At 47.4% G+C, this 21,085-nt stretch overlaps 1 protein-coding gene across 1 annotated transcript in view; it reads left to right on the forward strand.

Annotated features, from left to right (window-relative positions):
• The first annotated feature begins 240 nt into the window (after positions 1-240).
• The window catches only part of GALNT6 (polypeptide N-acetylgalactosaminyltransferase 6), a 29,764-nt gene continuing 8,919 nt past the window's right edge, over positions 241-21,085 (forward strand). Inside the window, exons 1-6 of the mRNA XM_007958159.2 lie at positions 241-731; positions 3,504-3,676; positions 13,465-13,614; positions 14,664-14,898; positions 19,004-19,121; positions 20,641-20,841. Of these exons, the coding sequence (XP_007956350.1) occupies positions 241-731; positions 3,504-3,676; positions 13,465-13,614; positions 14,664-14,898; positions 19,004-19,121; positions 20,641-20,841 (1,368 nt within the window). The remainder of the gene's footprint in view (positions 732-3,503; positions 3,677-13,464; positions 13,615-14,663; positions 14,899-19,003; positions 19,122-20,640; positions 20,842-21,085) is intronic.

The raw sequence follows: 21,085 nt of genomic DNA on the forward strand, positions 1-21,085 counted from the left end.
TTTGGCAGAGGAAAGTCAAGTAGCTGGGCAAAGGGAATGCCACCATTCAACAAAGAGTCTAAACTCAAATGTGTAACCCCTAACTTCCTCTAACCCACTCCTCTGGCTCATTTTTCTCTCTTTCCTTCTTCTTTGTCAGGCTAAGGTCCCAAAGTGTGACTACCACAATATACAGAGCTATATCCAGTGTGGGCCGAGCACTTGGAGCTGACCCAGCTGGACCCTCGTTGATTCCAGAAGATGAGGCTCTTCCGCAGACACCACATGCCCCTGCGCCTGGTCATGGTGGGCAGCGCCTTTGTGCTCTTCCTCTTCATCCTGCAAAGGGACGTGAGCAACAGGGAGCAAGCCACAGAGAAGCCATGGCTGAGGTCCCTGGTGAGCCAGAAAGATCATGTCCTGGACCTCATGCTGGGGGCCATGAACAACATCAGGGATTCGATGCCCAAACTTCAGATCAAAGCTCCAGAGCCCCAGGAGACCATGATGTCCACAAACCAATCCTGCCTTCCTGGGTTCTATGCCCCTGCTGAGCTGAAGCCCTTCTGGGAACGGCCACTGCAGGACCCCAGCAGTCCTGGGGCAGATGGAAAAGCATTTCAGAAGAGTACCTGGACCCCTCAAGAGACCCAGGAAAAAGAGGAGGGCTATAAGAAGCACTGCTTCAATGCCTTTGCCAGTGACCGGATTTCCCTGCAGAGGGCGCTGGGGCCAGATACCCGACCACCCGAGTAAGTAGCAAATCCTGGGATGAGGCCAAGGCTTGGCCAAAGCAGTGACTGCTGTGACTATAAACAGCACCCCCCCAAAAAAAGTTGCCATTGAGCCATCCAATTCATGGGAACCCCATTTGTGTCTGAGTAGAACTATGTTCTATAGGGTTTTCAATGGCTATGATCTTTCAGAAGTAGATTGCCAGGTCTCTTTCTTCAAAATTGCCACTGCGTAGATTTGAACCAACAACTTTTTCGTTATTAGCCAGTGCTTAACCGTTTGCTCCACTCATGGACTCCTTTGGTGTGACCATAGTCACCAGCCAAATGCCAAGTAAAGAACTGAAGGGGATTTTAGAATATGGATGAAGATTTCCTGTAAGCCCTCACTTGTTCCCTTGACCAATTGCCCTGATCCCTGGAGTTGGAGTTTAGGAGTATCATAGTGAGGCTCAAGGCTCAGAGAGACCAGCAGTAGTGATGCACAGTTATGAAGGTGAATAATACAGAGGAAGGAAGTCAGAGTCTGGGACCAGTACTAGCACAGAGGCAAGTGGGAAGGACTGATTCCAGGTTGTGGTTTCGGAGGCCTTGCCCTTGCTGAGGTCTTTCCCAGAGACTGGGATTCTGGTGCTGGGCTGCTGGGGGAGGGCAATTCCTAGAAGGAGCCTTGGTGGTCAGGGGCATGTCCATACCTCTTGACTTTCTTTAGTGAAGGCCCATAGGGCCATGAATTCATTCCAGACTTTATTTGATTTTGTTTATCTTCTCTATATTGAGCAGTAAAACCAGTGCTTACATAGATCTTTGAGCTTCAGCCACATCACTCTAATGCAGCCATGGCTGTGGTCTCACTGTCCTTGAGTTAAAAACTTTGTGTGTTCCTCATTTAGCCTTTGTCTTCCTGACTCAAGAATTATACCTCTTTTGTATGACTCATTAGAACAATCAACCATATGAGATCAAGAGGACAGTATTTGCCCAAGGATAGAGCTAGGAAGGTGGGAGGGAATGGGAAGGAAGGACTAAGGGAAGCAGTGGGCATAGGGAGGAAACGGGAAGGATGCTGTTAGTGTGGGGATTGCAATGAATGTCCCAAAACAGAATGTGCATGGATTGTTGAATGGAAAACCAATTTGCTCAGTAAACTTTTACCCAAATCACAATCTAAAAAAAAGGTCTTTTGGCCTTTTCTCACATGGTGGCCCCAATCCCCAAATTCATGATTCTTTTGGGCTATGAACTTGGGGGACTTCAGATTTGGACCAAGTATTATAGCCCTAGAAGAAAGAACATTGGAGGTAGGTGACAGGAATTCCTCAGCAGAGAAGGGCATTGGGTGTGAGGGCAGTCAGTGGAGGAAGTGGAGTCTTCTCTGGAGGGTCCAAGAGAAAGCTCTCTGACCAGCAGAGGGACTCAAGGAAGGATGTTCAGCCAGATGTTTCCTTGAGATCCAGGATTCACATACTCCCATCCCCCAAATATAACGTCAAGAAGGAGGTAGTATGGCCAAGTGCTACTGAATGGATGGAGTGGGTAAGAAAGGTCACAGGAAATTGACTGTGATAACAGTGTCAGATTACAGGGACTTAATAAGGAAATGGATTAGAGAGGAACTATGCATTATAAAGAGAAGACTCCTCTCCTCTCATTGAGTATGGATATTGTAGTCACTTTTTCTCAGATGTCAATTTTGCCATTATCACTTACCCCTCTGGGACCTCCAGATTGGATTACGTTTTATGCAGCACACATATTACTGAATAAGAGAGAGTCAGGAGCTCTGGTAGCATAGTGGCTAAAGTACTTGTCTGCTAACCAGAAGGCTGGCAGTTCAAACCCACCAGCCACTCCTCGGAAGGAAGGTTGGGCAATCCTACTTCCATAGTGATACTGCCTCGGAAACCCAAGGAGGGGTCGCTATGAGTCGGGGCCGACTCAACGGCACATAACAACAAAAACAACATGCATTATAAAGAGAAGACTCCTCTCCTCTCATTGAGTATGGAAATTGTAGTCACTTTTTCTCAGATGTCAATTTTGCCATTATCACTTACCCCTCTGGGACCTCCAGATTGGATTATGTTTTATGCAGCACACATATTACTGAATAAGAGAGAGTCAGTGCTGGAAACTCTCAGCCTGATAGAAGAGAACAAACAGAAGTGAGCTCTCAGCATCACAGCTGTGGGACCTCGCCAGCTCTGGGGGAGATGGGTTTTTGTAGTGGTTTGAGTAGGACTGGTACAGAGGCTCAGAGTGGGTGGCAAATATAGAGTGAGCTAGGGACCAGTTAAGCCAGCGAGTTGCTGTCAAGTCAATTCCAACTCATGACAACCCCACATGTGTCAAAGTAGAACTGTACTCCATAGGGTTTTCAATGATTGATTTTCTGGAAATACTGTATTTTGTACAAATAACAGCATGTTATACAGTTTTTTTGTAAACTGCACAACTCCCTCACTCATTAGTTTCCTATACGTACTATCTGCATTATATTGTGTGCACAATATTTATGCAGGTGTGCTATGTGCGAAAATATGATGGATCTTTAGGCCTTTCTTTCAAGATGCCTCTGGTGGATTTGAGCAGTTGAGTGCATTAACCATTGCACCACCCACAGACTCAGCCTGGGGCAGGGTATGGGTGTAAAGGACTAGAACAGGGAATGTGGCTGGTGGTTCAAAGGAGCAGAGGATTGTTATGGGGAGCCTTTGGACAGAGCCTTCCCCACCTCCTAAGGAACTCCTAGGGACCTGGAGAACTGTGTCCACACTGTCATCCCTCTAGGTGTGTGGACCAGAAGTTCCGTCGCTGTCCTCGACTACTCACCACCAGCGTCATCATTGTGTTCCACAACGAGGCCTGGTCCACGCTGCTGCGAACAGTGTACAGTGTCCTACACACCGCCCCTGCCATCTTCCTGAAGGAGATCATACTGGTAGATGATGCCAGCACTGAAGGTAAGGCTAGAGGCACCCTGAAGTGGGGGACAGGGTCTCCCATGGACACTCTGAGCAGGAAGACACGGCTTCTTGAGGGAGCAGCTACCACTTCATGGCCTGTTGCCTGGCATCACAATTCATAATAAAGGCTAGGGACAGAAAGAAGGTAGTAGGGAACAGAGGGCAGGTAGGCCACATTCTTAAAGTCTGAACTTCATTTACACTTTGCCCAAAGGTCCCCAACAGCTTTGCAGTTCAGGACTCCAGGACTTACCTAGGACTGGGGAACACCTTGACAAATGAGGCAGGTCCTCCCTTGAAAAGGCTACCAATCCTCACAGGACAAGCAGCCACTTAAAATGCCAACCACTAACAAACGGAAAAGGCCATCAACTTGGGACTCTGACACCCAGGGATTCTAATCCCAGCTCTGACTCTTCCTAGGTCTGAGATGCTTAGCTTCACTGAACATCAGTTTCCCCTTGTGAAAATAAGGACAATTAATTCCCTCATACAATGGGTGAGGGATGCAAGACACATGATGAATGAGATAATTCATGTGCCATAGAGTACTTGGCATTGAATAAGAGCTCCATAAGCATTAGTTTCATTTTATTCATTGCATTGGAACAATGCGCTATGGGAGGGCACAGCCAGGGGGTACTATTTCTGCCTGGCATGGCTGGGGACTTTACAATGGAGGCCAGATTGGAGCTGGGTCTTAAAGGGTGAGTGTGATTGTCTAGAGAGAGAAGATGAAATTAAGGGCGTTCTTGGAAGCAAGAACCACGTGAGCAGGGTCTGAGAGACATGAACGTGTATGTGGAACTTTGGGAGACCTGGTGTGGCTGAAGCTTAGGTTTGTTGTAGAAAATGAGACTAAAAAGCTATTGAATTGGCACTCATGCCATGCTTAAAGTATTTAGGAAGAAATGAGGAGTCACTGGCAGTGTTTAAGCTGGAGAATGATGTGTTTCAGAACGTTGATAGCACTGAGGGACAGAGGAGGGTATAGTAATTGGCAGAAAGAAAGGTGGAGAACCAGATTTCCCAAAGCAAGTTCTTAAAATCACTTGAGAGTAGAGTGATGGGCCCAGATCTAGCAGAGTGGCTGTGGGACTGATGCATCATGAGACTGAGATTCTCCGGGAGCTGGGCCCTCTTCCCAGATGGTGCATGCTAGCTGGGGCTCTCGCAGGTTGGCCAAGCTCCCCCATCAAGGGCAGAAACTGACTCCGGGCTTCCCTCTACACCAGTACAAAGCTGCAGCTGCTGCTGCTGCTTTCTCCTTACCTTCCTCCAACTTCCCTCTTGCCCTCCAGATTAGGAGTGATGCTAAAAAGAGGACTAGGACTGGGGAAGGCCATGGAAGGAGGGCTGAGTGTGAGGACTGTGAAGTCTATTTCTTTAGGAAACTCACATTTTTCCCAGGGAGAGCAGATATTTAGCAGCACTAACAAAGAGCAAGCAACTATCAGGGATGTAGTATGAAGGGTCTGGTGGACATGGAGCATATAGATTAGGCTTCTGGAAAGGGAGGGGCAGCATTTGACAGAGATAGGCCACCCACTGCTGTTGAGTCAATTCCAACTCATAGCGACTATATAGGCCAGAGTAGAACTGCTCCATAGGGTAGCCAAGGCTGTAAATCCTTACAGAAGCAGACTGCCACATCTTTCTCCCGAAGAGCATCTGGTGGGTTCACACCACTGACCTTCCAGTTAGCAGCTGAGCACTTAACCCCTGCACCGCCAGAGCTCCTTGCAACAGAAATAGGAGGGGCTTGCAAATATCTCTGGGGAATCTCAGTGGCAATGGAAGAGTTTTATGAAATGTATATCAGACATCCTTCCTGTTAAACTGAATTTTCTCATGAGCCTTTTCCCTCCAGCCCTGTGCCACCAACCCCTGCAAGCTCCTTCTCCCTGAATCACATGTGATGAAAGTTCTAAACTGTTTAACTTGTCACTCAGAATTTTCTGAGTTCATAAGGTATAGGTGCCCAGTTGAGCAACTCCTCTGACCAGGCTAGACAAGTGACGTGGTGCCAGTCTGATGTGGGCAGCATCTAAGGGTCAGAACTTGCAGCAGCCCAACAGCCCCTCTTAAGTGCCTTCTCATAGGGGGCCACCAGACATGTATGTGGTCACATTCTCTCTAGTCATCTCTCTTTGTTGCCTTGGAATTCTCTTAAGGTCAATTCTAGCATCTCTGAATCACCTGTCTGAAAAATCTAAGCCAGCCATTCTTATCTTTCTGGATCTTGGCCTCTGTGTTAGGCTGGGTTCTTTAGAGAAGCAAAACCAGTAAAGCTTAGAGAGAGAGAGAGAGAAAGAGAGAGAGAGAGAGAAAATTATCTTAGGAAAATGGTTCACACAGTTATACAAACTGGCAAGTCCCAAGTTCCCGGATCAAACATGAAACTGAAGGCTTTTCCTGACTCGTGCAGCTGCAGGGGCTGACGAGCTCAAAGTTGGCAGGCAGTATACCAGCTGTTGACTCTAGTGGATGACCAAGAATCCAAGATCACCAGGAAGAATAGTGGATTGTTTGCTCACAGACAGTTGTAGGCAGCACAACAGGATCCAGATCCACAGAAGGTTCTCTTTTACCCAGGATGTCCATATATATATTGGAAGCAGGCCACACCCCTTGGGAAACTCCAGATTGGCTGCTCAGATATATATCTGATCTCATCATGGGAATAACCACATCACAACTGCTTAAACACTCAGAATCGTGGTCCAGCCAAATTGACACACAACCCCAACTATCACAACCTCCTTTGAAGGAGCTTGGGTTGTATAGTGATTAAGGCATTTGGCTGGTAATCAGAAGGTCAGTGGTTTGAACCCACCAGGAGGAAGATAAGGCAATCTACTTCTGGAAAGATTTACGGCCCTAGAAACCCAATGGGGGTTGCTATGAGTCTGAATCAACTCAATGGCAGTGAGTTCTGTTTTTTAGTTTGGCCTCCTTTGAGAATCTGTTGAGAGCTATGCCCCTTTCCTTGCAATAGTGTGTAATTGCCCACAACAGTGTGCATGTAATTGCAGAGAGTTGGTGGATCAACAACCCTATCCCGAGGGCTTTTGGACTCTAGAGATACTTTAAGCAATATTCAGTTCAGTGGATAAAGGGGGAACAAAAACTTCAGACTCATGACCAGAAATCTCTGCAGTCCACAGTGGGATAAAATTTCCCACATATTTGACCATTTGATCAGATTAACCAGCTCCCATTACAAATGCACAAACTAGGGCTGTGTCTCTGCTGAAATACAATGTCTGTGCTCTCTGCCCTCCTACCCTGGGACCCAGCAGCAGCTCTGTGACCATGAATACATGGACATTTGATACAAGGGGAGAGGAGGCCTAGTGCCAGGCTGGGGAACTTTTTCTTTCCTACCTCAGAGTCAGAACCAGGCCACACACCTCACTCGTGAGGGAGTGGGTCAGCAGCCAGGGTTCGGTCCTGGTCTGATGCACTCTGTGAGCTCCTGAAAACTGGCCCCTCAATCCCATCCATCTACTGTGCCCCAAACAGAGGCACATCCTCATGTCCAAAGTCCTGCCCTACCCCTGGGGAAGGCCAAGGAGAAGAGAACCTAGGCCAACAAGAAGGTATCCTTCTTGTGGGGGTTTGCTGGTTGGATGTGGGAAGATCAGGCACATACCCAGGGCCCAGAGATAGTCCAGAAACAAACATGACTCTTAGTAAGCAAGTTCCTTATGAAGAGAGGAGTGAGGAGATGAGGTTTGGTCAAGGAGAGGGTGCTGTAGGAAGAGAAGGTAGAGAGAACAGCAGGGGAAAGGAAAGGGCAGCCCTGAGGTCAGCAAATACACTGTGTGGGCCCCAGGGAAAGAGATGAGGAGCATGTTGGATTACCTCAGGATTTTTCCCACTCCAACTTCTCTTGTCAGAATTGAGCCAAGTGACAGACTGCAGACCTAAGAGGAATCAGGAATGCAAGATAGGAATTGCTCAAAGGCTCTGATTTTAGATGATTTACAGCTTCCTATTCTGTAGTGATACTGCCTCGGAAACCCAAGGAGGGGTCGCTATGAGTCGGGTCCAACTCAACGGCACATAACAATAACAACATGTCTGTCTCAACAGGCGACATTGTTTTCTCACTTCTCACCTCTGAGCTTGTTACATGATATAGGAAAATATCTATATATTAAACCTTATATCCTGGATTTTCTGGGACAGTTTCCTTTTCAGTATTTTCTTCCATTTCTCCTTATAAAGAAATTCTGCTATTCCCATCTGTAAATGTCATCTGCCGGTCTACTTTTTACCCTTGAAAGTGGGAAGTGTCAGACAATGAGTCTTGATTTGGGTTAGAAACTATGGCCCAGTCTCCAAATGCTCTACCCGGGCAGGTGCACTATAGAATATTCCTAAAATGTATCGTGCTTGTGTATTTCTCCTTCCATCCTTCCTAAGGGATTAATCAAGAAAAAATTCCCAGTTGCAATTACAGTTGAGGCTGGAAAGAACATGGATAAACAGGAAAGTACAATCAAAAACGTCAACAGGTAAATTAGAAGGGCAGCCCTACCCACAAGAAAAGGTGGTCTTTTTTACTTTTCTAGATTTTTTTTTTCCAGAAGCCAAGGAAGAATCAAACAGTCCAAAGCAAGAGAAATGTTAATAAAGGCAGGAATTCACTGATTTGCATAATGAGTGTTTACTGGGTGCAAGATGTAGTGCCAGGCTCGGGAGATACAGCAGCAAACAGGTTGGGCAATGTCTCCATCTCCTTAGAATTCACTTTTTTAGTGGGGAAGACAGAAAATAAGTAATTTCAAAGAGTAACAAGGGCTATTTAAGGAAAAAGAGAAAAGTGTTCAGGGTGGGGGGATTGTGAGTAATTAGCGAGCTCTTTCAGTTAGGAGCCCCTGGTGGTGCAAACGGTTCACACACTCAGCTGGTAACTGAAAAGCTGGAGGTGCAAGTGTACCCAGAGGTGCCTCAGAAGAAAGGCCTGGCAATATACTTCCAAAAAATCAGCCACTGAAAATCCTGTGGAACACAGCTCTCCTCTCACAAACAGGGCATTGCCCTGAGTCAGAATTCACTCAATGGCAGCTACTTTTTTTTTTTTTTTAAATCAGGGTGACCAGGGAAGGCTACTCTGAAGTTCCAAGCAAAGGAAGCAGCAAATGCAAAGGCCCAAAAGCAGGCCAGAGAGCTAGAGGGACGTGAGCAAGAAGGTAGAAAGAACATGGGTGCAAAATGAGTTTAGAGAGCTGAGTGGAGCTGAATCATGGAGACCTTTGTAAGTAATGGTCAGTGTTTGGATTTGTTTTGTTGTTGTTATTTTATTATTATAGTAAATTATATACAACCAAACATTTGCCATTTCAACCATTTTTATGTATACAATTCAGTGACCTTAATGATGTTCACCATGATATGCAATTATAACCATGAATTTATTTTCTTTCATTTTTGCAGTGATATATACACAACAAAACATTAACCTATTCAGCAATTTCTATGTGTATAACTTAGTGACATTGATCACACTCTTAATGTTGTGCATTCCTTATCGCCATCCTTTTCCAAATTATTCCACCACAGTTAATATAAACTCAGTGCCCCCTAAGCCAAAGTCCCCCCTTTCCCCTTCCCTCCCACCTCTGGTAACCATAAATAATCTTTGGTTCTGAATATTTGTTTATTTCATATAAGTGAGATCATGCACTATCAGTCCTTTTGTGACTGACTTATTTCACTCAGCATTATGTTTCCAAGGTTCATCCATGTTGTGGCATGCATCAGGACTTTCTCTTTATGGCTGAGTAGTAATCCACTATATGTATGTGCCACATTTTGTGTATCCATTCATCTTTTGATTGACATTTAGACTGTTTTCACCTCTTGACTATTGTGAAAAGTACTGCAGTGAACCTTGGTGTATAGGTTTTTTGTTTACATTCCTGCTTTCATTTCTGGGTATCTATCTAGGATTGGGATTGCTAGGTTATACAGTAGTTCTATGTTCAGCTTTTAGAAACCACCAAACTTTTCCACAGTGGCTGTGCCATTTTACATTCCCATCAGCAATGGATGAAGGTTGCAGTTTCTCCACAACCTCACCAGCACCTGTTGTTTTCTGTCTTCTTGATCATTGCTTTCTAATGGGAACATGGATTTGTTTTTAAGTTCAATTTTAAACCAATAGAGTGACATGATCTAACTTTTAGTTTTAGGAGATAATTCTGCTGCTCACTCTGGCTGCTGTGTTAAGAATAGATTGTGGAGAGCATGACAGAGTAGAAGCTAAGCGACCAGTTAAGACACTATTTGGGAGTGACAGTGGGATGGACAAAGAGACCTGGGAGGACTTGCTGATGCACTTACTGTGGAGGGTGATAAAAGGGGAGACTTCTGCATGACTCCTAGTTTGAACAGCTGGAGGGATGCTGGTACTGACATGGGGGAGGCTGGGTGAAAGGCAGGTTTGGGGTGAAATTCTGGACTTCCCCTTTGGGCATATGTTAGGTTCTGTTAGACACCCAAGTAAAGATAGCAAGGGCAGGAAGAAATATGGCAGCCATCTGCATATAGGTGTTTTGAACTATGGCACTGAGAAAGGGTGGGCACATCTGTGTCTCCATGCTCAGCTCTAGATGGTATGTCTAGTGGGTCCAGGGCTGTGGCAGGTGGATGACTAACAGGAGGGGCATTATATAAGTGACTTGTCTCACTCCCCTCTAATGACCTGGAAACAGGGGGTGGGAGTGAGGGTCCCAAAGGAGCCCTGCCTTTCAGGCTTAGAGTCCGCAGGTCCAGCCTCACCACCTGAGACTGGAAGGCAGGCATGGGAGACAGCTTTGAGTAGTACTCAGGCCCCCTGAGGTTCACAGCTCAGTGCTTCACAGTCTCTTACCACAAAACCCACTTCCTGTGATGTTGTCCCTGTGTTATCTCCACCACTATGAACTTCCTGTGAGCATAATTAAGCAAGTTCTCAGGGGAAACATCAGCTACTCTGAAAAAAAATGAGGCTCCTGGCTGGGGTTTCTCTTCCTTTCCAGCACTGGGGGCTGTAGTTAGATTATGAGTCTGGAAGTTCCTTGAGTGTAGGCCCCAGACCAGGACCCTCCCTGCCCAGGATAGTGTCTACCCCCAGGACCATTTTAGCAGATGTTTGCTGAAGCATGAGGCTAATTTTGACTCATGAAGTCCTGGTTCCCAAAACAAGAGACCTCATTCCTGGAGTAAGATACAGCCTCTTCTCAGATGACTGCCCAAAGTATCCCTTCATAAGTTGGCACGGCATCAGGAACAGTCTATCTAGAAGAATTGAGGAAGAGAAAAGGAAGAAAAGAGTTGAACTTCCACTTATGGAAAGTTTCCTTCCCCCTAGGCTCCCCTCCCTTGGCCAGTGACCAAAGCTAGACTAAAGAGGAGCAGTGCCAGAGGCCCTTCTCTCCTCCTCCCTGGGGTTTCACACGTGGAGAAGTGGCTAAGGCCCTGGATGACTGGGGGAGACCACAGAGGCCACCTCAACACCCCTGTGCGTTGCATCCTTGCTGGCAGTCTCGCTGGCCCTGGAGATAGCAGATGAAAATCCTCAGGCATGGCTGGTTACGATCTGTCACTGCCGTTTACATACGCTGGGACCCTGGGCTCATCACTTTGAGTCTTAGTTTCCCCATCTGTAAAAATTAGGGAGAATATTTACTGCTTCACTGAGTAGTTAACCTTCGTTTAAAAAAAAGAAAACAAGTGTGTGGAGTTGACTCTGACTCACGGCATCCTCATGGATGTCAGAACAGAACTGTGTTCCGTCGGGCTTTCAGTGGCTGAGTTTTTGGAAGTAGATCATCAAGACTTTCTTCCGAGGTCCCTCTGGGCAGACTCGAACCTCCAACCTCTTGGTTAGCAGCCAAGCACAGCAACCATCTGCACCATGCAGGGACTTCATTAACCTTCATAGAGAAGATTAAACAAGAAGGTAAATGTGAAAGGACCTAGCTCAAGGGGTGGCACATAATAGGTACGCAGGTGTTTGGGCATAATGTGTGTGTATGTGTGATGACAACCCAATAAATTTACTTCAGGACCCATAGTGCATTTAGTGCAAGGTCACAGCCCAAAAGAGAAAGTACACACACCTGCCTTTCACCTCAGAAACTTCACTCAAGAATAGAACAGTGACACAGATAAACCAAACTGGCAGTTCATAAAACATAAGGTTTAGAATATGTTTCATGATGGATTGCTTCAAACTAGAGCTACTTTTAAGGCTTTGAGAATTTCTATCTGAATAATCAGTTCTTGAAATAAGCCCCAACTCAGAACTGGCGGTTTCAGCAGAAAGACCCTGTTCTGGTTACCCAGTACCACTCTGACAGGAGTACACCACAAATGGGATGGCCTTAACAAACAGGAGTTTATTCTCTTACAGTTCAGGAGGCTAGAAGTCCAAGTTCAAAGTGCCAGGCTCTAGGGGCTGTGTGAAAGCCCCTTGACCTTGGGCTTCATCTCTGCCTCTTGCTCCCGGCCCACTGAAGCTAGAGGCATCTCTTCACTCAGGCAGCTACTGGCTGCTGAGACTAACAAGCCCAAGGTCGACAAATAAAATGGCACAGTCCTGATGTTACCAAACCACATGGCAGGCCATTAATTCAAGTCCATCGTAAGTCCCAAGGTTGGCAGAGCATGGTAGGCTGCTGAACAATGACACGGCTACATGCAGGGTGCAAGCATGCCATAAGCTAGAGACTATTCCCAAAGCTGTTTCTTATATACAGGAAGCAGACCACATACCCAAAGGCAGCTACTCAGCTGCTCACAGTAGATTCCACCGTGGAGTTGATTACTAGTCTCATCATGAGGAATACTACATCTAGCTGCCCAGCCACTCAACCAGGCCTAGGCAAGTTGACACACAAACTTAACCATCACAGACCCCTTACTGCAAAGAGCTTTCCCTGTCCTGAAACTCAGGATGGCTGCCCCTCCTGGGGGCTCTGGTAGCCCTGCATGACCTCTGGCAGGTCACCTGCCCTGCACCCATCCTTGGCCGGCCTCGACCCATGGGCAGTGCATTCCTTGGGACAATAACCACCTGAGCTAGGCTCACATCATACCCCCCCCCCCAGTCCCTAGCACTGTGCCTGGTCCAGGGTAGGCACCTGGTACATGTTCTCATCTTCTTAAAGAATACCACCACATGCAGAGAAGGTGATAAAGAAGATTAGAATAAGACTTCCTGCTGCTGATCCAGCAAGCAAGAAATCAAAACATATGGGTGCTTTACATGTCAAGCTTACTCTGAAGAGTCTGGGAGGCCAGGAAGCATAGCCACTAAGAAATGGCTGCCACAAGCTGCAGGAGTTGAAATGAAGAGAGGCCAGAATCACAGCTCTGAAAGATGGTGACTGAGAGGGTGAAGAAATCAGGAGAGGCTTCTGAGAGCCTTTGTCAGAAGATTATATTTGATATGAGGACAAAGAAACAACTCTGAGGTCCTGTCATGACATTAGAGAATGTGCCTAGGTGAATAGGCCCAGGACCTGGCACCACAGAGCTGCCTGGCAAGGTGGACTTGGGATAGCTGGATGGGCTTGGAACACGTGTGCCTTCCCCTTCCTCTCCTCATTCTTTTCCTTCCACCCTTTTTTCCCCAACTTCGGCTTCTGTGGAATTACTAAGTGCAGGAGGAGCTGAAGGGTTAAAATTCAGGTCTGCTGGAGGCCCAAGAGCACCTGGGCTTGGTGCCCATAGGGGATTAGGTTTGCAACAAAGTGGTGAGCTGGCAACAATGATACTGTCCTCTGCAGAGTACTTAAAGGAGCAACTGGACCAATATGTGAAGCAGCTGCTGATTGTGAGGGTGGTGCGGCAGCAGGAGCGGAAGGGGTTAATCACTGCCCGGCTGCTTGGGGCCAGCGTGGCCCAGGCAGAGGTGCTCACCTTTCTGGATGCCCACTGTGAGTAACAGGGTCTAGTGCCTCCCCTCTGGGCCTCGGCCTTCTTCTCCCTGGTAGAATGGAAAGCTGGGACTGCGGGCAGCATCACCAAAGCCCTTTCCTGCTTCTACTGTCCAGGAATGTGGGAGGCTTGGGACCCATCTCCTCAACCTTTCCCAACCTTTCCTCATCCCATCTCTGAAGGTGAGGCACAAGTGGCCCTCAAACATTTGGTGACCCAAAAATCGCAGGGAGTGGGCTCAGGAGCCCCAGGTGCTTGTTTCTCTAGCTAGCCCCCCATCTGAGCCCCATCTGAGCTCAGCCTTCAGAGAGGCCTCCCATCACCACTGAGAATGGCTTGTGTGGGGCTTTCCTGCAGTGCCTTACAGATCAGAAAGGCCTTCCATCCTGCCTCAAACCAAAACGTCTGCCCATAGCTGCCAGGGAAAAAACTACTCTAAGAGGGGCAGTATACATTGGAAGGAGCTCAGCAAGTGAAGTCAAAAGACCTGAGCTTACCTGTGGCTCTGCCACTGACTGGGTGTCAGTTTCCTCCTTTGTAAAATGAGAGTGAGGATGGTGCCCTTATTCACCTAACAGAATTATTACTCTGAGAGTCAAATGAAGTGATATATGCAACAGTCCATTGAAAATCTCAGGGAGTATTATTCTACAATTGGAGCTAAAGCTTTAAGATGCAAATACCCCTGGGGGAGGAGACATCTCCTTCTGAAATCCTCACTCAGATGGAGAGGGCAGGTTCAGCGAAAAGACTGGATCATTGGCGATGCCATCTTACTCCCTTAAGCATGGTGGCATCCTTGCCACGAGATGGGCAGAGGTTCTGAGACCCCCATCTTCCCCTTCAGAGCTGTCTCCACTGGAGAGTAATTGGGAGTTAGGCTTGGGGTCTCAGGAGAGCTCTCTATAGCCGTGGAGCTTGCCTGTGTTTCTCTGTCTACAACCAGGGAGCGGTGGAGGGTCCTCTTGCTTTAGGTCTTCGCTTAAGGGTGGGGTGGGTTCAGTTCTGTGCAGGACCCTGATTGCAGCCTCCTGGTCTGGGCTTTCAGGTGAATGCTTCCATGGCTGGCTGGAGCCCCTGCTGGCTCGCATCGCTGAAGATGAGACAGCAGTGGTAAGCCCAGACATCGTCACCATTGACCTGAACACTTTCGAGTTCTCCAAGCCTGTCCAGAGGGGCAGAGTCCATAGCCGAGGCAACTTTGACTGGAGCTTGACCTTCGGCTGGGAAACTCTCCCTCCACATGAGAAGCAGAGGCGCAAGGATGAGACCTACCCCATCAAGTAAGGACACAGGCTGGTGAGCCCCAGGCTGGCTTCCAGGGCCCCAGGCCTCCCCTTTCCAGGGACCTGGCCATCTGACATCAACATTTATTGGACACCCCACCAAACACTTGACACATTTTATTAAATTCACACCCAGTACAATAGGTACTATGATTAACCTGTTTTACACATGGGGACACAGAGGCTCACTGTGATAAACGTTTGGTCTAAGATCATTCAGCTAGCAAATGATGGAGCAGGGATACCTATCCTGGCCTACTTGGAGCAAAACTCCTAACTGTAGCTCTATAACAGCTTACTCCTTATTGACCACTCACCATATGTCAGGCACTGAGCTAGGGGCTTGACATACTTTATCTTGTTCATCGTTCTCTACACATGGATAGACATGACTGGTGCTTGCAGAGCAGGAGAGAGAAAGAGTGGGAGGAGGCCACTGTTGAACAGCCATTGGAATTGAAGGGGCAGCATGTGTGCCCAGGTCACTAGCTTTGAAAACACAGAACATATGAAAAGAAAATAGACGAGCATTCTGCAGTTTGCACTTTGTTGCAGCTGCCATGAACATTTTCTAAAAAGGAGCTCTGGTAGCATAGTGGCTAAGGCACTTGACTGCTAACCAGAAGGCTGGCGGTTCAAACCCACCAGCCACTCCTCGGAAGGAAGGTTGGGCATTCCTACTTCCGTAGTGATACTGCCTCGGAAACCCAAGGAGGGGTCACTATGAGTCGGGGCCGACTCGATGGCAAACAACAACAACAGTAAATATTTTAAAGGAGCTCTGGTGGCGTAGTGCCTAAGGCATTTGACTGCTAAGCAGAAGGTTGGCGGTTCAAACCCACCAGCCACTCTGCAGAAGGAAGACTAGGCAATCTATTTCTGTAAAGATTTATTGCCTTGGAAACCCAAAGGGGGTTGCTGAGTTGGAATCGACTTGAAGCAGTGAGTTTGCTTTTTTTTTTTTTTTTTTTGAGTAAATATTTTAGGCTTTGCAGGCCACGTAATCTGTTGCATATTCTCTCTCTCTCTCCAACCCTTTAAAAATGTGAAAACCATTCTTAGCTCCAGAATCTTAAAAAGATTGGCTATGGAGCCAAATTTGGCCGTAGTTTGTCAATCCCTTATCTGTACAGCGGTGGTGGTAGTTGTTAGTTGCCATCAAGTCGACTCAAACAGTGACCCTATGTGTGCAGAGAACTGTGCTCCACAGGGTTTTCAAGGCCGTGACCTTTTGGAAGCAGGTCACCAGACCTGTCTTCCAAGATCTCTCTGAATGAGTTCAAACTGCCAACCTTTCAGCTAACAGTCAAGCGCTTAACTGTTTGTGCCACCCTATATGGTGAATAGGAGCTCTGGTAGCGTAGTGCCTAAGTCATTTGACTGCTAACCAGAAGGCTGGTAGTTCAAACCCACCAGCCACTCCTCGGAAGGAGTATCCATAGTGATACCGCCTTGGAAACCCAAGGAGGGGTTGCTATGAGTTGGATCAGACTCCGTGGCAGTGGGTTTTTTTTTTTTTTTTTTTTTTTTTTAATACAGTGAATACTTGAGAGTTTATCCACTCTTTATATCCACAATGCCCAGCTGAACTCCCCTGCCCTCAAGGCACCCACGTTGCCCTTCCGTCTGCAGATTTCCTGTTGTTGGTGTTAGAGTTATTTGAACTGTTGTCACTGCCAGACTGAGTTGGGGAGTGACTTTTAGAATATTTGGTTTTGGATTATCTGTGCCATTGTTTTCCTCTACTGGCCGGGAAACTTAAGGACAACTGAATGTACATATGGGTGGAGGGAAGAGGAGGTTGGAGACACAGTGACTGGCGTTAAAAGGGTAGATTTAAAAGGAGAGGATGCTGAAGTTCCTCTCCCTTCACATACCCAGAATCCTAAGAGATGCCACCAGAGTCTCAGTAGAGACGACTTAAGTGGGTGCCGCAGGGAGGACTCCATGGACCCTGAAGAGCCAGCTGTCTCTATCAGGAGAAGGAGAAGCAGCAGCAACAGAAGAGGAGAGGGGAGAAGAGAAGGGCAGAGGAGAGGAAAGAAATTGGAACTCGCTATTGTCCCTCTGCTTGTCCCATAGATGCCTTTTGTGTGGTGTGTACAGTAACAAAGCCCCCAGCTCAGGCCAAGCACATGGCAGCACAGTCAGGGTCAGGGCACCTGGCCCCTGCAAATCACTGATGTCCCTGGCTCCAATGTCCAAGGACCATGCAGCTGAAAGACAAAGCTGCAGTGTTTGAGGCAGGAATTTGTTCCCTGGGTTCAAATGCCCTGGTAGCTGACATGGCTAGCCCAAGGCACTTTGCAGAAAAACTCACCAGCAGCAGGGCACCTGCTAGCAGTACCCATCCTCAGCACTTTCAAAGCTAACCAGAGGCTAAGAGGAGAGGTAGAGGACCCAGGGGATCCCAGGAATTAGGCCAGGATTACCAGGATGTTTGCCAGAGGTTGCCTGCAGGTTGTTGAAATGTGATGTTCCCTATGTGGGGCTGATCCTTAGAGCTAATTTGTCAGTGACTTTCCAACTGGGTACCAGCCTGAAGGTACCCAGCCAAGAGACAGGCCCAGGTGTGAGACCCTTGAGAAAAGGCAGATTAACTCCAGAGTGCTCATCTAGGGTTCCAGGACTTTCTGAGCCTCTCCAGACACCAGTGGGGCTAGCTTGAACCTATGGCAGGGCCAGAACCAATGACAGGAAGCCAGCCTGAGCATAAGGGTTTCCTGGCTGAATTCCTTCCAGAAAGTAGCCCTGAGAGCAACCTCAAGATGCCAAGATCAGCCTGAGGGTAACACCAAGATCAGGCTTCTAGGTGGTCACCTTGACAGAGCAGTCTGATCAATCTGATGAACACTGATTGAACCCAGCTGTGTGTAAGGCACCTTGATCTGTTCTGGCACAGGAGTCAACAGCCAATGATTACATACCTTGCCCCCCTTCCTTTCTATTTCCCTTCACGCAATTGGATACTCTAGGCCCTAGCTCAGCTCCTCTTATGAGCAACTTACTATCTAAATTCAAGGAATTAGATATTTTTGTTAATGTGTCTTGCCTCTGTGCCTCCCCGCCTCTGCCTGAAGCCAGAATCTTTGTAACCTCCCAAAATTTAGTCCAAAACTGAGTTTCCTTTAGTCCGAATTGAGTTTCATTTCACCTCACTGCTCCTGTTATTCCCAGGAACACCACTTGTCAATTTTCTGTGTTCAAAGCAGCTGGCAGCTTTCCCCCAAAGCTAAAGTTTCTCATACAAAATTAAGCACAAGAGCTAGGATCTTACTAATATGGGGCCTCTGTAGGTCACCATGAGTTATAATTGACTTAATGGCAACAAGTTTGGTTTTGAGGTCCCCGGATGGTGCAAACAGTTTGTGTGGGCTGCTAACCAAAGGCTGGTGGTTCAAACTCACCCAGTGGTGCCACAGAAGGCCTGGCAATCTGCTTCTGTAAAAATTACAGCAAAAAACCCCTATGGAATAGTTCTACTCTGTAACACATAGGGTCACAATGAGTCAGAATCAACTTTATGGCAACAGATTTGTCTTTTTCAAAAATAATTCCAGAAGGGCTAGGGACCCTAAAGCAGTATAGGGCCAGCCCAGCTGATAATATTTGTTCATTCATTCATGATTTGAATCCTGCCTATTTCCAAAAACAATTTCAAGCCACTTCTGATAACTGAGTATCTATATTCCAGGCACTTTGCTGCCACAAAGAAAACTGTAGCTTTCCTGGTGCTATAAAAATGAGCTCTCAGAGAATGAGATCTATGTCCTTCTCAACCCTGGATGTCCAACATGTAGCATGGGCCCTGGTGACTGGTGTTTAATACATTTGTTGGTTGAATGAATGAATGAGTGTCTTTTAGAAGATAATAAATTAATATCTCTTCTTGGTATGATCTTAAGAGGGGAAGAGGGCATAGTAAATCCTCAGAATGTATTTGCTAAATGGATGAGTGAATTAGTGGAATCCCAGAGAGAGGGATGGGGGGTTGTGGATAGAATAGGAGGCATTAGAGGTGAGGCCACAAACGGCTATTCCACGCTAGGCTCCTGTTTCCTTCCCCCCCAGAATGCACATGCTTCTCCCTCTGTCTCTCCAGATCCCCGACGTTTGCTGGTGGCCTCTTCTCCATCTCCAAGTCCTACTTTGAGCACATCGGTACCTATGATAATCAGATGGAGATCTGGGGAGGGGAGAACGTGGAAATGTCCTTCCGGGTGAGAGTGAAGAGGGCTTTGCGGGGGGGGGGGGAGACCACACTGTCCCAGGGGACACCTGAGAACCTGTCTCTGGAGCAGTAGCAGCTTCAGAGATGTCATATCTGGGACTGAGCTTAAAAGGCTGGCTATTTCTCATCATGACTCCATCCTTCTTCTGATCCCCTCCCTATCCCTGGCAGCAGTCTTTGGGAATCAGACTAGACAACATGACAGATTACTGGGCAGCCCTTCTTAGAAGGAAGAGGCTACAGTGACAATAGGACTGGACATCTAGGAACTGTTGTTGTTGTTGTTATGTGCCGTCGAGTCGGCCCCGACTCATAGCGACCCCCTCCTTGGTTTTCCGAGGCAGTATCACTACAGAAGTAGGATTGCCCAACCTTCCTTCTGAGGAGTGGCTGGTGGGTTTGAACCGCCAGCCTTCTGATTAGCAGTCAAGTGCTTTAGCCACTATGCTACCAGAGCTCCTATCTAGGAACTAGTGACATCTTTTATGATGTCTGTGGGAAAAGGATGAAAGTGAAGGTGGTGGAAACAGGTCAGAATCTAATCACCATCCTTTTTCTGGGAAAATAAAGCTCCCCTGCCAAGGTCATGGGACACATGCCCTTGTGGCCTTGGAGTTGCCCTGTGCTTATCAAGCTCTGCATAATGGTAGGAGAAAATGGTGGCCCAAATTCTGTGGATCCCAGAACTCTAAGGGATTCCAGGAATTAGAAAAAACAGGATCAAGTCAGAAAGGATTTCCTGTCCGTGAAGTCTATACCAGTCGACATGCCTGTGGGGAGGTAATTAGTAAATAAATGAACTCGTGTATAAAGTCATCTCTCACAGTGCCTGGCTTTTATTAAGCACATAATTGATACTTGCTGTTAATATCACTAGGACGATGCGTTTCTGTTGCTGCTATGCTAGAAATGAATAATAACATACCTACTAGTCTTAAACCAGCCCAGTCATCATAACCTGCAGGGCTCTGATTCTAGACTCATGAGTGACCTCTGACTGCCCTTCAGTCTCTCTCCTGGGGCACTAGCATCCTAAAGGTCCAGGGGACTACCACAGGCCATCTGGCATCCTCACTGTTAATGCAGTGATGCTCTGATTTGGGTCACAAGTCTATCTTGATTTGGGGAGCTTGAGTTTCCAGTAACACCTGGGTGAGCTGATAAAAATCACATTTCCAGGTGAAAAAGTCAAGTGGCCAGAGCTCAGAGAAGGTACAGGCACACACTTAACCAACTGTCTTTTCTCTAGAAATGAGCCCTGGTAACCCTCAGGATCCTGCAAATCTCCATTTGCTTAAGTCAGAGTGAACCAACATCTGAGCTCCTGGGGCTATGTAGTGATGACCTAGAAAGAGGCCTGGTCAGTGTCTTTCTTTCCAAGGGGAAAGAGCAGCTGTTGCCTGAGTCCTTGGACCTGGGGTCTGGCGTCCTGGTAACAGAACAGAGCTGCTTGGGGAGGATTTTTCCTACTCAGCCCTGAAAGCCCCACCCTGTCTCCTCTCTGGCAGGTGTGGCAGTGTGGGGGCCAGCTGGAGATCATCCCCTGCTCTGTGGTAGGCCACGTGTTCCGTACCAAGAGCCCGCACACCTTCCCCAAGGGCATCAGTGTCATTGCCCGCAATCAAGTGCGCTTGGCTGAGGTCTGGATGGATGACTACAAGGAGATTTTCTATCGGAGAAACCTGCAGGCAGCAAAAATGGCTCAAGAGGTGAGAGAAAGTGGTACTCGGGAAGGCAAGGAAGGAGGGATTTGGAGCAAGAACCTCTTTCAAGAATGGCTCTGAGAGAAGCCTCACAAGGACTTGGAGAAAACTCAGTGGGGAGTCACATGAGATGAGGGAGTAAGGGGCTATAGGTGGGAGTCCCAAAGCTAAGAGAGGGGTTGGGGATTGAATGTGAGACTCAGTCAGTAGCCCCAACAGGTCCTGAGCAGTAATGAGCCTGAGAGACTTT

The sequence above is a fragment of the Orycteropus afer genome, unplaced genomic scaffold (assembly GCF_000298275.1).
Source record: "Orycteropus afer afer isolate SDZICR_OR568_19922 unplaced genomic scaffold, OryAfe1.0 scaffold00859, whole genome shotgun sequence".
Taxonomy (NCBI): domain Eukaryota; kingdom Metazoa; phylum Chordata; class Mammalia; order Tubulidentata; family Orycteropodidae; genus Orycteropus; species Orycteropus afer.